The sequence below is a fragment of the Sabethes cyaneus genome, chromosome 1 (assembly GCF_943734655.1).
Source record: "Sabethes cyaneus chromosome 1, idSabCyanKW18_F2, whole genome shotgun sequence".
NCBI classification, from domain to species: Eukaryota; Metazoa; Arthropoda; class Insecta; order Diptera; family Culicidae; genus Sabethes; species Sabethes cyaneus.
In genome coordinates this window covers 145,790,931-145,806,611 of record NC_071353.1, presented here as the reverse complement: position 1 = coordinate 145,806,611, position 15,681 = coordinate 145,790,931, and the positions used below count along the sequence as shown (strand labels likewise).

Genomic DNA, 15,681 nt, shown 5'->3' with positions numbered 1-15,681 from the left:
TCAGGATTTCTATGAGGCATTCTTTTGTTCTGTAACGTTAGTTAAGTTGTATTATTATGTTGCTATTAATTTCTTTTTATTTTAGTCAAATTTTACTTAGTATAAACTTGGAGCATTTTCTAACACTGACCTTGCAAATTCTATAATAAATCATTAACATCATTGTATTTGTTAATTATTCACATCGTAGTTGAAATTGTCCATTGTCAAACAAAACGTTTACGAGCGGGTTAAAGTGTGGGCAATATTGTAATAACAATACTCACCCTACTGGTGCAACCAGCTAAAGAACCAGCCTTTTGCCATTCGATCAAAGGGCGAGCCACTGCCAGGCCAGAACGCCAGAAGTGTCACAAGAACGTCAACGATGTCTAAGAATTAAGATTTTTGGGAGATCTTTTTTGTCTGTCTGGCGCAAAATCGTTTCGCTTCGTGCCGTTTGAGTGCCTGAACGCTTGTAAAGCCCTGATTGCACTTAGAACACTGAAAGTCAATATTATGTTTTCTAGCATGTTGCCGCAAACTGTCTTTGGAAGGCAAATGCTGTCCACACTCTGTGCACTCGAACGGTTTTGGTTTGAGGTAAAAATGAGTAATTCTGTGCGTGGACATCCCATCAGGCGTTTTAAAGGATACACCGCAAATATCGCAATTGTACAGTCGCTCATCGCTGTGGCTGCGCATATGACGTACGAGTTTGTAAGGATACAGGAAACCAGCACCGCAAGTTCGGCATTTGTGCGGCGGATCCATGTGCAGTTTTTTGTGTTTCGTTAGGCTCGCATTAACGATAAAGCCTTTTCCGCAGATTTCACACTTGAAATTCGTTTCTTTTTCTTTTTTGCCCATGTGTATGGCTGTGTGAACGTTGAGATTACTTGTAGTAGCGAAAGATTTGCCGCATATGCCACATTTAAACGGTTTTGGCTCGACGAATGAGTGTCTTTTCCTGTGAGAGTTTAAACCGCCAGCCGATTTGTATGATGCACCACAGATGTCGCACTGAAACGGTCGCCCGCCGTGATCGCGCATGTCCTTTTCAAGCTCTGAAGGAACTTTACTTTTTAGCTTTGAATCTTGTTCATGAACAAGCAACTGATGTTGGCCAAGTTTGATACGGCTGCGGAAGGCTTCGCCACATAGGCTACATTGATGCGGTCGTTCCTCGGTGTGGCTATTTTGATGCATTAGGAGATGGTATTCTGACTTGAATGCTTTGTTACAAAGTTCGCACACAAATTTTCGCTCAACTCGATGAGACTGTTTCGCGTTCAGATACGTAATGAAGTTTTGCTCCCAACTGAAAAGAAAATGAGCAGAAAAAAGTGGTTCTATTAATCGAAAAACAATTGACAAAAAACAGCTCGCTGGCTAGAAATTTTGTTACGTGTGGCATGTAGATAGAAAAGGACGTTCGTTTGTTTTATTACAGGAGTAAAAAGATAGCAAAAATCTAAAGGTTTTTATTCTATACGATAAGCAAAGGATGAGAAGCAATGCGCTGCATTCGTCATTGCATCGTCCGATGCATTGTTTTGTAACACAATCCTCCTAAACTCTGCTTTCAATCTGACCTAGATTACCTCCGTCGTCGCGAGTTCCTGGCAATGATATCAAAGTCATCTGTGAAGCCTATCTTTGAAGGATTTCGCTATCTTTGGTGAAAATCGAATCACCCCCTCAAGAGCGACGTTAAACAGCTTGCAGGATAAACCGTCAACTTGTCTCAACCCTCGTCGTGCCTCAGAGGGACTCGAATGTTCCCGGATCCAATTATCTGAAAAGCCATGGTCGTGCATCATCTGCAATAGCTGATCGCGATGGACTGTATCATATGCTGCTTTGAAGTCAACAAACGAGTAATGCGTGGTCGAATTTCTGCAAAATTTGGTCCGTAATTGAGCGAGCCCCTATGAAGCCCGCCTGAGAATTCCCTACGAAACCTTGTGCTATCGGAGACAGCCGGCGTAATAAGATCTGGGTGAGTGGTGATCGAATTCCCTTCCCCTGTCCTCTTTGTGACGCTTTTTATTCGCTATGTGCGCGAAACGGTGCTGCCACCTTCCCAAGTTTGTTCTATTTGTGAAGTCGGTGCATAGGTTTGTTATAGAGTGAAAAGGATAGACAAAACTTTGTACCAATTCTTCACAAACTTTCCATAAGGCAATTCCATGAGAGTACTAGAGATCGATTTGTGCTTATATAGCGAATTGCACAGAATCATGATTAACTGTTTGTTTTTTGCTCGACGGTATTTGAGCAAGTTCTCCCTAGTAGCAATGCTCAGATAATTTTCCTAGGCTGGGTTTTTCCTCTCCGCCACTTCTTTGCATTCTCCTTCAAACCAATCGTTTCATATAATAACTTTTTGAGTAAATTTTTTTTCACCGTTTTGGTTTCAAAATATTAAAGATATACTAATTTCAAGTATTTTTTCTGAAAATATCAAACTTCTACCTTTTACCCATTTTCAGCAATAGACCTTTGTTTATAAACGACCCCTCAAATCACATTTTTTCTTGTAACATGTTTATTTCAACAGACAGCTCAATGTGACAACATTTTGCACATAAAAGAGGAATATTTTTGCTGTAGACTATTTTACTTTATATGCATTAATAAGATATAACTGATTTTGGGTTAAAAAACGGTCCGCCTCCTTCTGTAATTTCGCCATTGAGGTGTTCATCGAAGAACTGCTTCCAGCCGGCGATCACTTCGTGCTCTGTTGTAATCAGATTCCCTCCTTCTGTCCACCTTATGACATTTTTCACTCCACAGAATCATGACTAACTGGCTTTTTACTCGACGGTATTTGGCCAAGTTCTCCCTAGTAGCAATGCTCAGATAACTTTTTTATGCCGTGTTTTTCGTCTCCACCACTTGTTAGCATTCTCCTTCAAACCAATCGTTTCATATGCTCCGGGGATTTTCACCTTTTACCAGTGCCACAGAACAGAACACAATAGAACACTATTTAATCTTTTCGTTATTTAGAGATTGTTTAGCAAGTTCCTCACATTTCTAATTGGGACATCACAACAGGTACGAATACCAGCTTGTCTACGACAAAACCCACCATTCAAGACCCGGAAAATAAATTCTGGATGTACCTATCCAGAATTCATCCGGATGTTTCAGTTGAAAACGTGAATCAATTGATAGGGGTGGCTGTAATGTGATGAATCACCCGAGGTTGTTAAGTTGGTTAAGAAAGACGTGGATACGAGGTCGCTTCGGCTTGTTTCTTTCAAAGTAGGCCTTGCTCCAAAGCTTAAAACCATTGCATTTTCTGCTAGTATTTGGCCAGCGGAAATACTGTTCAGAGAATTTTTTGATTATGGTTCAAAAAACGATCGCGGTTGACACCGCATCAATAGCTATGGGTATTACGCCAGTCTGCCCTTAATTAAGTTAACTCAATGCGGTTCTCCGAAAAACGAGAGGTCACAGGCACGCCTCTCCCGTCCACGGCCAACGATGCCTACTCTCAATCGCATTCAACGCTTACGCCGCACACGCAAGCGCCGGTGATGTGTGCAGACATTCTGCTACCTACACTCTCGCGAACGCATAGACTGACATCGTCCTTTTCCATACTGTACTCGAGAGTTAAAGAATGCGTAAGCACCTAGCTGCCTGTGAGGCCAAGAGGCGCAGTGGGATACAGGTTTTGTATTGCTTTTTCCTTTTCTCTTCATCTTCGCCCCCGATTCTACTCATGGGCGGCAGTGCGAGCCCTCGCGAGTAACGAACGAGAGCGACGACCGTAACTGTTAGCTAAATGCATACTCGCTCGTCGCAGTGCATAAATAAATAAGAGCGAGAGTCCGAAACGGGTGCATATGCCGGCGTGTTTGCTAGAATGAGTACTCGTGTGTGAGAAAATTAGACCACACGAGTGTGAGCCCCCGGGCACCACCGGTGTAACCACCGGGATGCACTGGGATTGCGAATATTTTGGAGTTTCCCGATCCCTTCGGCACCGTCGAGCAGTCATCATATTCTTGTGGTGGAGCAAGTTTTCCAACCAGCTATTGCAGGCAATTATGCGCAACGTATGAACGTATGGGCACAGAGAACAGACATCCAAGCTAGAACAAATTTTTCGTAATTTTCTGTGTAAAATTACAAGGGTCCATGCCTAGTGGCACGGGCGCAGGCTTGAAGTAGGACTACGAATGTAGAGCAATTCGTCTCCCAATGCCAAAGCCGGTGATTTTTGTACGAATTTCATATAATAGATTCCCCTGTTGCGCAGTAACGGAAGGTTTATTTGCGCTGTTGTATTTTGTACAACACCTGTGAACCGTTGACTTTATCTCGGGAATCTAGCAATAAATAAAATTACTGTTTTCAGTAAGGTCGATTCGCAGACAAAGATCTTTCAAATGGTGGAAAAAGTTCCATAAGTTTTTCACCAAGTGGCATTAGTATTCGAGAGAACTCTGTTACGTTTTAGCATGCCTATAAATCGGAGTTGACGCGAGTAACGAAAGGTAAAGGATTGTGTTCTTACATGTGAGAAATTCATAATTTCAACTCTTCAGCTAATTTAAATAGTGGACCTGAAAAGGTCCGTTTGTTAATCTCGAATTCTCAAATTTCTGACTCGTGGTGTCCATTGTCTACTTTCATCCATCAGATAGGTTATTGGTGTGTGGATTAATGGTGGGAATACTGTTTATGGGACAAACGCTACTGGTAGAATCTGTAATCAAGATAGACTTTTATGTTCATGATGTTATGAGTCGCAAGCTAGCTGCTTGCCGATGTGTCTCCAACGAAAGCCGGCGACCGACTGATGACGTGCACCGTAAGGCAAAGGGCAAACAATGTTTCAAATACAACCTTTAAAATTGCCACGGACGTGACTCGAAAACTAGCTGTCCGATGCGCCGCAAGCTAGCTGCTGCTGGCTGATGTTTCGCCAACGAAAGCCGGCGACCGACTGATGACGCACACCGAGGCAAAGGCAAACAAAGTTTCAAATACAACCTTTAAAATTATGCCACGGATGTGACTCGAAAACTGGCTGTCCGATGCGTCGCAAGCTAGCTGCTTGCCGATGTGTTTCCAACGAAAACCGGTGACCGAAGAAGGTAAGGAAAAGAAGTTTAACCCATAGCTCATCTCGTATATATTTCTGTCATCCGTGCTAGGGAAGCACTGACGTGGAAGGCAAAAAAATGCAAATAAGAAATATTAAATATTCGACTTATCTTTTCTCAATTATTAAACGTCTGTTAGGGAAACATGTAATCTACTGTGTTGTAATGGATTTTTTGAAAAATTTCCAATCGATTGATACAAATATCTCTAGAAACTGTTGACGGATGACTGAGTTATAAGCGTGCAAACCATAACCACTTTTCGTTACATGTTCCCTTTTTGTTTTTCTAAAGTGCACCCCAATATAGAAATCAAAGAAGTAGTCCTACTTCAAAATTCAAACGAAAAACCGTTAAAATTACAACAGTTATCAAACGCCGCCTAGCCTACGAATCGCCAAACTAAATTGACTGTCAATCACCGTCAAGTATTTCCGTCAATTAACGATGAGAGATAACACTTGAAATAACTATCGATATTACGGGGCTATTTATTGATGATTTGACGGATACTGTTTCGAACAAAACTAGTCAAACATCAACAGTAATAATAATGATAATTAGCATAACAACACGATAACATCAAAAGAAGAGCGAATTTTGCTACGTGTGTGTCACAAATCGCAAATCATTTCTAACAATGAAGCTTGACGATACTATCGATACCACACTAGTTTCGATAGTATCAATAAACCTTTGTACCATTCCCTTCGTTCGGTTTGTTTACTGATGAGCTTTTGATGTTTTTTTGGTTTTTGCATACGTAAAAAAGGAAAAGAAATATATTGGATTTCAGTTTTGACAGATGCTTGCGGGTGGCGCCGCCATCAAACGAATCGCCAAACTAACAAATGCGAGGGGTAACTTTAACGTGAACGAGGGGTTATTTCAAAATGGCCGTTACAAAAATTTACACAGGTTGGGTATGCCAGCCTGGATGTCTGTTCTCTGTGGTATGGGTATAAAATTGAGAGAGTTACCTGGAAGGAGCGTCAAACATAGCTCTGGCTCTCTCAAGCTCCCACCTGGCGACTCCACGCAGATCAAAGTTAAATGATGACGGTCGATGGCCTTACCCGGAAATGCTTCAGGTACTTACTGAAGCAGCTAAGCTAAGAGGTGCGAACTAGAGTGCCTGTTCTCCAGGTGAGGGGCGGCTCACACAGCGTCTGTCTCGAAACGGGCGGCTGAATATTAAATGCTGTATCCCGCAAGCTATACCTATAATGGCAGACCCATCAGCGGGATGTAGGTATCGCGGCCCCGGTGAGGAAGTATACCGAAAACTCAATTACCACGAACAACGAAGAAAGAAATTCAGGACGGAACAATTGGTATAGGACACGGCAAGGGACAAGGAAACGATTAAGGGATAATGATTGGAAACTTGGTACCTGGAATGTCCGAATTCTCCATGAACCGGCACGGGCTGGCTTGCTTGCTCAAGAGCTGCATCAACTCGGAGTGGAGATCGCTGCTATTCAGGAAGTTCGGTGGCCAAATGCTGGAGAAACGGAGTTCCGTGCAGTAAACCCTATTGCCCGGTGGAGGCCCGTAGTTGAGCGTATTTGCGTATTGAGGATTAAGGGCAAATTCTTCAACTACAGCCTAATCAACTTATACGCACCGACAAATGATAAATCCGATGATGCTAAGGACGAGTTTTACGACAGGCTTGAGAGGACCAATGGAGAGTGCCAAAAACACGACGTGAAAATCATCATCGGAGATGCAAACGCGCAGATCGGGAGGGAGGAATTCTTCCGACCAATTATTGGAAGACATCTGCCTCCATCTGTCGACCAATGATAACGGTCTGAGGCTCATAAATTTTGCGCGGCCAGAGGAATTGCCATCTGTAGCACCTACTTTCCACGTTTGAATATTCGGAAACACACCTGGAGACATCCAAATGGAGACTCTAGCTCTCAGATGGATCATGTCTTGATTGACGGTCGACACTTTTCGGATGTTATCGATGTACGGTCTTTTCGGGGATCAAATATCGACTGTCACCACTACAGGGATACCTCGATATAAGACAGCCTCGCTATAAAACAACCTCGATATAAGACAATTCGATATAAGACAATTTTTGTCTTATATCGAAACAAATCCCTTTGACATAGCTGGTAACGATACCAGAGCTGATTTTCCATTCTGAAATCGGCGCCATGAAGATGTTCATTATTTCAAAATAACCCCAAAAATAGTAAAAATTAATAGTTCAAACAATAATAAATAGTTCAAAAACCGTAAACACATAACACAGAGCAAAACTGGCGACCGCTAATGCAATTTTTTATTGAAAAAACCATGTTTCAATATAAGACAATTTCGATATAAGACAACTTTTAGTAATTATAAATTGTCTTATATCGAGGTATCCCTGTATCTCGTAGTGAGTAAGATTCGCGCAAGGCTGTCGAACACGGCGAAAGCTCACACTGAGAGGACACTGCGTTTCAACATCCAGCGGTTAACGGCAGACGGCGTAGCAGTGGAGTACGCCAGGAAGCTTGACCAACGAATCGCTGAACAGCAGGTAGAAGGAGAAGATATAAATGGGCTGTGGAGGAACATCCATGGTGCCATCGAAACTGCTGCGAGAGAGGTGGTAGGTACGACGCGTGGAAGACAGCGTAACAGCTGGTTTGATGCCGAATTCCAGAGAGTGACAGATGAAAAGAACCAGGCCAGGAGTCGCATGCTTGCTGCGGCAACGCGTCAAAACAGAGAGAGATACAGAGAGACTAGAGTTGCGGAAAAAAGAATCCATCGTCTAAAGAAACGAGAGTACGAGGAGCACGTGCTCGCCGGCGCAGAGGAGCGATACGCCAGCAACGACACACAGAGTTTCTATAAAACGGTGAGATGCAGGAATTTTGCCATGCCTGTGATGTGCAATGATAGTGCTGGCAACCTGCTTACCGACAAAACGGCGGTAGCAACCAGGTGGAAGGAGCACTTCCAGACACTGTTGAATGGAGAGGTAAACGCGGAGATCAGGAGGAACAGGATAGGAATTATAAGCGATGGTCAACTGTGGAGCCACCAACACAGGATGAGGTTAAAAAGGCAATCAGTGAGCTGAAAAACGGTAAGGTTGCTGGGAAGGACGGTATCCCGGCTGAACTTCTAAAAGCGGGGAGCGAGCGGCTGTACGAAGCAATCCACGGGATCATTGTCAGGATCTGGGAGGAAGAACAAATGCCGGAGGAGTGGTTGGATGGCTTCATTTGCCCAATTTTCAAAAAGGGACTGCTTTCCCGTATCCTATTCTGCAGACTGAGACCGTTAGCGGAGTCCTTCGTCGGCGAGTACCAAGCTAGTTTTTGTGAGGATCGCTCCACGACGGATCAGATGTTTACCCTGCGTCAGTTGCTAGACAAGTTCCGGGACTACAACTTGCAGACACACCATCTGTTTGTGGACTTTAAAGCGGCGTACGATTCAGTTAAACGAAGTGAGCTCACGTAGAAAAATGATAATAGTTTGAAACAACAATTACCTGTTGTTGAGTTCAACTGGAATCATATTTTTTAATCAAAAAATATTGTTTAAACTTAATTTATACTCTTTTTGCTTCTACTAGATCGTTTATAAACCCAAAAATACTTATTTTTGATTCTATATTTTTTTCTTCGATAGAAACTAGCTATTATTTGAAATAACAAACCTTATTGTTGAACTAAAAGGTCAAACAGTTAGAATCAAAAAAATATCTTGGTTAGCCTTCAGTCAACAATATTTTTTGTTGAATTTATACAGAATTTTTTTGCATTTACAGTACTGCCCCGTTAATCCGCCAAATTCATAGCCGGCTTAACGAGGTTTTGACTCAATAATCCGACAGTCAAATTTATATCAGTGTGGTTTTGACATTTCGTTTTGTTTACATCGGTGCGTGAACAGGTTTGGAAATTTTCGCGTGTTTTGTTGTAAATAAGTCGTAAGTTTGTTTTTTATTCTAAAATGCTCATAATTTAATCAATAAAAGACTTTAAGGTTCTTTGTCATGGAAAATAGGCTTCTAAATAAACGCAAACACGTCACTTTGTCACGAGCTTTGTCACTGAATCAAAAATTGCAGATCATCGAGGCTATCGAGAAGAACAATGAAAAAATTGAAGTTCTGGCTAAATTGCACGGAGTTGGAAGGAGCACCATTTATGATATTTACAACCGAAGGCAAAAAATTTGGAATTCTCTGGATAAGTTTGGTGAACCTGGATTGAAGCGTAGACATACTACGAAGTCAGCTCTCTATCCGCAAATGGAAAAGGCATTATTTATCTGGATTCTTCAACAACGTCTGCAGCAGAACATCCTGACACCTGACGCGGAAAAAACTAAGGCAGAGTTTTTCTTTGCTCAGATCCAGTGCCCATCCCAGACATTTACAGCATCGAACGGCTGGTATAACCGTTTTCGTAATCGACATGGACTTGAGATGATTTCCCTTTCCGGAGAAAGGGCATCTACCGACATACGAGCTTTTGAGAAGTTTAATGGTTTCTTTTCTGAGCTTACTGATGGACTTACTCTCATTCCTTCGCAAATTTACAACGCAGATGAGTCAGCATTATTTTTGAAACTGCTTCCGAATCGCACGATTGCATTGCAGGATGAAGATATCGCTGCCGGTCGTAAAGTGATCATAACGCGATGCACTTTTATGCCTTGTGCTAACAGTGATGGTACCCACAAGCTACCACTTATGTTTCTGGGAACAGCAGAGAATCCTAGATGCCTCCCTCGAAACAAAACTACCTATGTACTATAAACATAGCAAAAAGGCTTGGATGAACAGGTCGCTATTCAATGAGTGGTTTCATACACAGTTCGTACCGTTAGTTCGAAAGTTCTCGATCCAGCAAGGGATTGAACCAAAAGCCCTGCTGCTGCTAGCAGGGCTTCGACCGATCCTTTTTTTCTACCGCAGTCACATCAACGCGCATTCAAGTTCACACTGTCCGTTTAGAGGTGGAATACGAACGCTATGCATAAAACAACTGGCAGTTTGCTCAGTCAAACGCCGAATGCACGCAACAGAATGAACGCTTTTTGACATTTTCGTTTCGATCAAGTTACCTTTACCGTTTGGAGCAGCGAATGACTGCAAAACAGTCAAATGACTGGCAATCACCACGCTAACGAAAAGCAACCGCACAATCGTATGATTCAATACTACAAAAAAACAACCACTACATGTGCATGGAAGAAGTCGGTCGGACTCCGTCCAATACAAACGAATATTTTGCTTGCGTCCGACCGACGTCCGGGTGACAAACTATTACTGTGAGCAGCCGATTTGGAGACAAAAAGAGAAACGAAAAAATACGTCACCGTATGATTCCAGTCAGTTTGCAGTTTATATTCTCAAAGCGCAAAGCAAAACGGGAGATTGACTGTTTGCTTTTGGTGAGATGCCGCATGAATTGTAAGACGGCAGCAGCGCAAGCGGGAGATTGACTGGATTGAAAAAACAGTCAAATGATCGTTCAAAAAGCGGAGTTTGAGTGCGGAAAGTTCGCATTCACGGCAGTCACATTCAACTTGCGATCCCTTTTCAAGCCCTGGCTGCTAGATCGCACAGCGCACCATGAGGGATCCATGGTTTTGGAATCCGACGAGCGATTGATCACAGTAATATTTCTTCCTCCAAATTGCACATCAGAAGGACAACCGATGGATCAAGGAGTGATCAATTCAATTAAAAAGAGGTACAAAAAGAAGCTGTTGCTGAACGTAGTTTTGACAAACGAGAATTTGTCAATGGATGATCGACTAAAAAAAATCACGCTGGCGGAATGCATTGAATGGGTGGCCGAAGCTTGGGATGAAGTATCAGCAAGCACGATTTATAACTCTTGGAGGAAGTTAAAAAGATCTGATGGTCAGGTCGCAGAGCCAGCGGACGATTCTCTAAACGAATCGATCACTCTCGGCACTCTTGCTAAATCTATTGGAAAGTTGGGTGGCTTGGAATATACGGAGGATGAGGTCAGATGCTGGGAAAACGATTGTGTGCGAGATGTATCTGGCAATTGGGTAACTGGGGATGGCGAAATTTATACAGATTACGAAATAGTCGCTTATGTTAAAGGAACTGAAAATAAAGAAAATGAGTGCAACGATGATGAAAATATACAAGAGGAATGGTTGGAGGAACCGGATACGACCACTGATTTTCAGCGTGCAATTAGTTCGATGGATTTTTTGATTAAATATATGGATAGAGAGAATATGCTGCCAGATGTCGGCATGCTTCGATTGATGAAAAATAACATAATGGAACGCGAATGTAACCAGCATTATTGATTTGATATTGCTTCTTCTTTAATTCGTTAATATTACATATTTTGTTGAGATAATTCAATAAAATGGATTGTTTGAATATACCGTATTTTTCACGCAAAATGATATACCTAGTCCTTTTGAAAGCTTTTTTAAACACTACTTTCAAATAGTTCGTTCGAAGTACAACGCTTTTTAGTTCGGAATTTTCCGGATTAGCGAGATCCGGACTAACGAGTCGTCGGATTATTGAGTGTCGGATTAGCGGGGGGATACTGTACAATTTATTTTTCTGCGTGCTGTGGCAGATAATGCTAGAACATGGTTTTCCGACGAAACTAGTTACGCTAATTCGTGCGACGCTGGACGGATCCAAAACATGCGTTAGAATAGCGGGTGAGACCTCAGCCGCTTGCGTGACGTTGGATGGACTGAAGCAAGGGGATGCATTCTCTAACCTGCTATTCAACATTGCCTTGGAAGGTGCATTACGAAGGGCAAACTCACTGACTGTTTTAGATAGGCTGCAGCCCAATCAGCGGGAGCCCGATTAAAACATAGCCCAATTAAAGAGAACGCGAAAGTTGACTGTAATTCATTATCAAAGCCAAACCAAAATTATGACTAAAGTTGTTGATGTTCAGGACAGCCGAAGTAGACAGCATGTTCTACTTACCAAAATAATGATACGTGTTAAGAAGCATCGCCTGCTTGGTATAATAGCTCTACTAATTTCCTTTGACTGGCACTACTCTGTTATGCCAATTTTTATACGCCACTCACGTGTTGATCATTCTTCTTGTGCAAAATTGCAGCCTACTTTGTGAACGAAAGGGGAAACTCGTACTACTGAACTGATGGCGTGTGAACTTTCCGGTGAGTACGCAGGCCACCTTCCGACTTATACGTTCTACCGCAAACTTCACATCGGAACGATTTTGACTCGACGGCGGTGTGACCTTTCCGGTGAGCACGTAGACCACTTTTGGACTTATACGTTGAACCGCAGATGTCGCATTTGAACGGACGTTCATCGTGGCTTTGCGCGTGCCTCTGGAGGGCACTTTGAAGCATGAAGCCTTTGCCGCAAATGGGACACTTATGCGGAGTTCCTAAAACGGACGCATGAATTTCCTTATGCTTATCCAGGTCGGCAGCTGATTTGTACGGTGAGCCACAGATGTCGCATTTGAAGGGTCGCTCATCGTTGTGACTGTACATGTGAGATGCAAGCCCGCTGCGATGTTTGAAAGTTTTCCCGCAAATGTCACACTTGTGCGGAAGATCTCCTTTAACTAGGTCAATTGTTTTATGTGACCTATCATGTGGCTTGTCCAAAATGGATGTGTGAATTTGTTTGTGATTTTTTAGATTTTGAGCTGATTTGTATGTTGAGCAACAGATGTCGCATTTAAAAAGTCGCTCATTCGTGTGACTGGACATGTGCTTCAGAAGCGCATGACGAAATTTAAAACCTTTTGCACAAATTTGGCACTTGAACGGATAATCCAAAATGGTTCTGTGAATATTTTGGTGTGTCTTGAGTGTCTCTTTGGACTTATGCGTTGAGCCACAAATGTCGCATTTGAAGGGTCTCTCATCGTTGTGACTGTACATGTGCTTCAAGAGCGTCCGATGTAGGATGAAACTCTTCTGGCAAATGTGGCATTTGTACGGACGGTCAGGAATAGAAATGTGCCTCTTTCGGTGAGCGCTCAGGGAACTTCTTTCTTTGTATGCTAAACCACAGATGTCACATTTGAACCGTCGATCATCGCTGTGAGTGCGCATATGACGGGCGAACCAAGATCTGATTCTGAACGCTTTTCCGCAAACCAGGCACTTGTGTGGCCGCTCCGTAATGTGGCAATTCATGTGGGCCTTTATTTGTGTTTTTAATGAGAAATATTTGCCACATATGTCACATTCAAAGTTCCTTTCTTCTGTATGCCATTTTCTATGGCAGTTTAGTTGGTGGGAAGTGAAGAAAGTTTTGCTACATATGTCACACTTGAATGGCTTTTCACCGGTGTGGTTTTTCTTGTGATTCTGAAGGTCATATTTTGACTTGTAATGTTTGCCGCAAAAGTCACAAACAAGCTTCTTCCGCTGATCACCATTATCAGAACGATTCGTTTCTAAACCATTCGCGTCGCTGCAACAGAAAGAGAAGTGACCGATAGATTGTTAATTGCAAACGTCGGGACATTTTTAGAACAGTTAAATAAACATTGTTTTATTTACATTTTCGACATATAGCGCATTGCGTAGGGGGACCCGGGGCATAAAGGACACCTTAACTGTTTTCAATTAATTATGAGCAAAAAGAACCTATTGAATTCAACCTGAAAAGGCCTAAACTTAGATGAGGGTATAATCTAAACAGTTTCCGTGAGTTCAATATCAAAATAATATAAATATAGAAAAAAATAACGTTTTCGTTTCAGATGTTTTTTCGCTCGATATTAATAGGTACGGGGCAAAAGTGCCACTATGGTGGGGAAAATGACCAAAAGTAGAGAAATGTTGAATTTTAACTTCTATCTATAGGAATTAGGTCTAGTTAATGTGTTAGACCAAAAATAATATACATAAAGATAAATAAGATTTCAGTATGCTTGTTTTCGGCATAGTCATTATCATTTTGTGCAATTTTCAAACAGTAAAATTTCAAAATCATTTTAATGTTTGAGTTTATATTTTTTATCGATGAATTTTCTTATGGTGTATTGTGAGACAGTTTAGAAACCATAAAAAATAACCATATTAAAATTCTTCGTCGTTTTAATGGAAAACTGAAGAGTGGCACTTTTACCCCGGGTGGTCGTCTTGCCCCTTGTTCCCCTACTTATAAATGGGAAGGCGGTAACGCACATCCCTGGCACAAACGTCATTCTCATACATTTTTCTTGAAGCCGTTTGAGCCAGGCTTGCTGGCTCGATTTTGACAGCATCTGTAAGAATTACGCAATCATAGGGTTTTATGGTTCAGAAAATAGGTTGCATGCAGGATGTAGATAATGAACGATGTTCGTTTTTTTGTGCTATCGGCAACATAAGATAGGAAAAATTCTGACTTTTTATAGTCTTATTTTTTACGATAAACAAAAAAAGGGTTACGAAAACAGACACTGAGGAAGCCTGCAAGTCGTAGGCGAAATACGTATCTGTCATTGAATAAAATACACATAGTAGAATTAAATTGGATAAGTTTTCTTATTTTTTATTTTTAGGTTTCGTATTCTACTAAGACGCTCCAAAAACTTCAGTCAAAAAAAGGGAAACAACACGCTGCTTTCGTCATACTGCGCAGCATTAAATACAAGCGTTGTCTCGTTTAAATTTTGTTTCAAAATTTGTTGTCTACCTCTATTACCACCACTATCGGAGGCGGCTTCAGCTGACAACTGTCGTGACGGGGATGTGCGGTAACGCTCCCATTCATTGGGAAAGATGAAACAGTAAATGTTATGTCTATTTGTCGTTGGTTGAAGGGGTACCACACTAACAATACTTTCATGTTTACCCACCTTGGACCGAGCTTCTTCTTGTGCAGCGATCCAATTTGACAACTTATGACGTATAACTTTAGCCTACTTTGTGAACGAAAGGGAAAACCCGTTCTGCTGAATTGATATGTGAACTTTCCGGTGAGTACGCAGGCCCCCTTCCGACTTGTACGTTAAGCCGCAGACCTGACATCGAAACGGGTTTGACTCGACGAATGCGTGACCTTTCCGGTGCGCACGTAAACCACTCTCGGACTTATACGTTGAACCGCAGATGTCGCACTTCAGCGAACGTTCGTCGCTGTGCCTGTCCATATGTCTCTTTAGGTATATGTTAAGCATAAAACCTTTGCCGCAAATGGGACACTTATGCGAATTTTCCGAAAGGGATGTGTGAATTTTGCTGTGAACTTTCAACTGATGGGCAAACTTGTACGCCGAACCACAGATGTCGCACTTAAACCACCGACGAACCGACATGCCATCCCATACATTTTCCATAGAAACTTTTGACCAAAATTTCAAATTAAAATACGTTAAAACAGTAACGCCATCTGTACAACGGATCGCCCCTTATTATCAATAAGGCTGAAGAAAGGTGAAAAAACTTAATTGTTTGAAATGAACCCGAATGATAAAAAATATTAGTAGCACTTCACACATCATCACAAGCGTAATATAATTGGGATAATACTGGGATAATAATGATAAACTGGTGTTTATCAGAAAATTTCATTTTTCGTGGTTACAACGAGATGTTA

The 15,681-nt window shown here is 41.9% G+C and overlaps 3 protein-coding genes across 3 annotated transcripts; 1 reads left to right on the top strand and 2 right to left on the bottom strand.

The window, feature by feature from the left end:
• Positions 1-67: 67 nt before the first annotated feature.
• Positions 68-12,239, bottom strand: LOC128733076 (oocyte zinc finger protein XlCOF15-like). The gene is made up of 2 exons (XM_053826675.1): positions 12,088-12,239; positions 68-1,300 (listed from the first exon to the last, which is right to left on the bottom strand). Exon 2 carries the CDS (start codon positions 1,186-1,188, stop codon positions 379-381), a length of 810 nt encoding a protein of 269 aa, XP_053682650.1. The 5' UTR covers positions 1,189-1,300; positions 12,088-12,239; the 3' UTR covers positions 68-378.
• On the top strand, positions 10,728-11,435 carry LOC128746357 (jerky protein homolog-like). The gene has a single exon (XM_053843411.1). The coding sequence runs from the start codon at positions 10,728-10,730 to the stop codon at positions 11,433-11,435; it is 708 nt and encodes a 235-aa protein (XP_053699386.1).
• Positions 12,240-12,257: 18 nt separating the features above from the next.
• LOC128746356 (zinc finger protein 595-like) lies at positions 12,258-15,400 on the bottom strand. Its single transcript, XM_053843410.1, has 2 exons — positions 15,183-15,400; positions 12,258-13,566 (listed from the first exon to the last, which is right to left on the bottom strand). The coding sequence occupies exons 1-2, from the start codon at positions 15,398-15,400 to the stop codon at positions 12,258-12,260; spliced, it is 1,527 nt and encodes a 508-aa protein (XP_053699385.1).
• Positions 15,401-15,681: the final 281 nt, after the last annotated feature.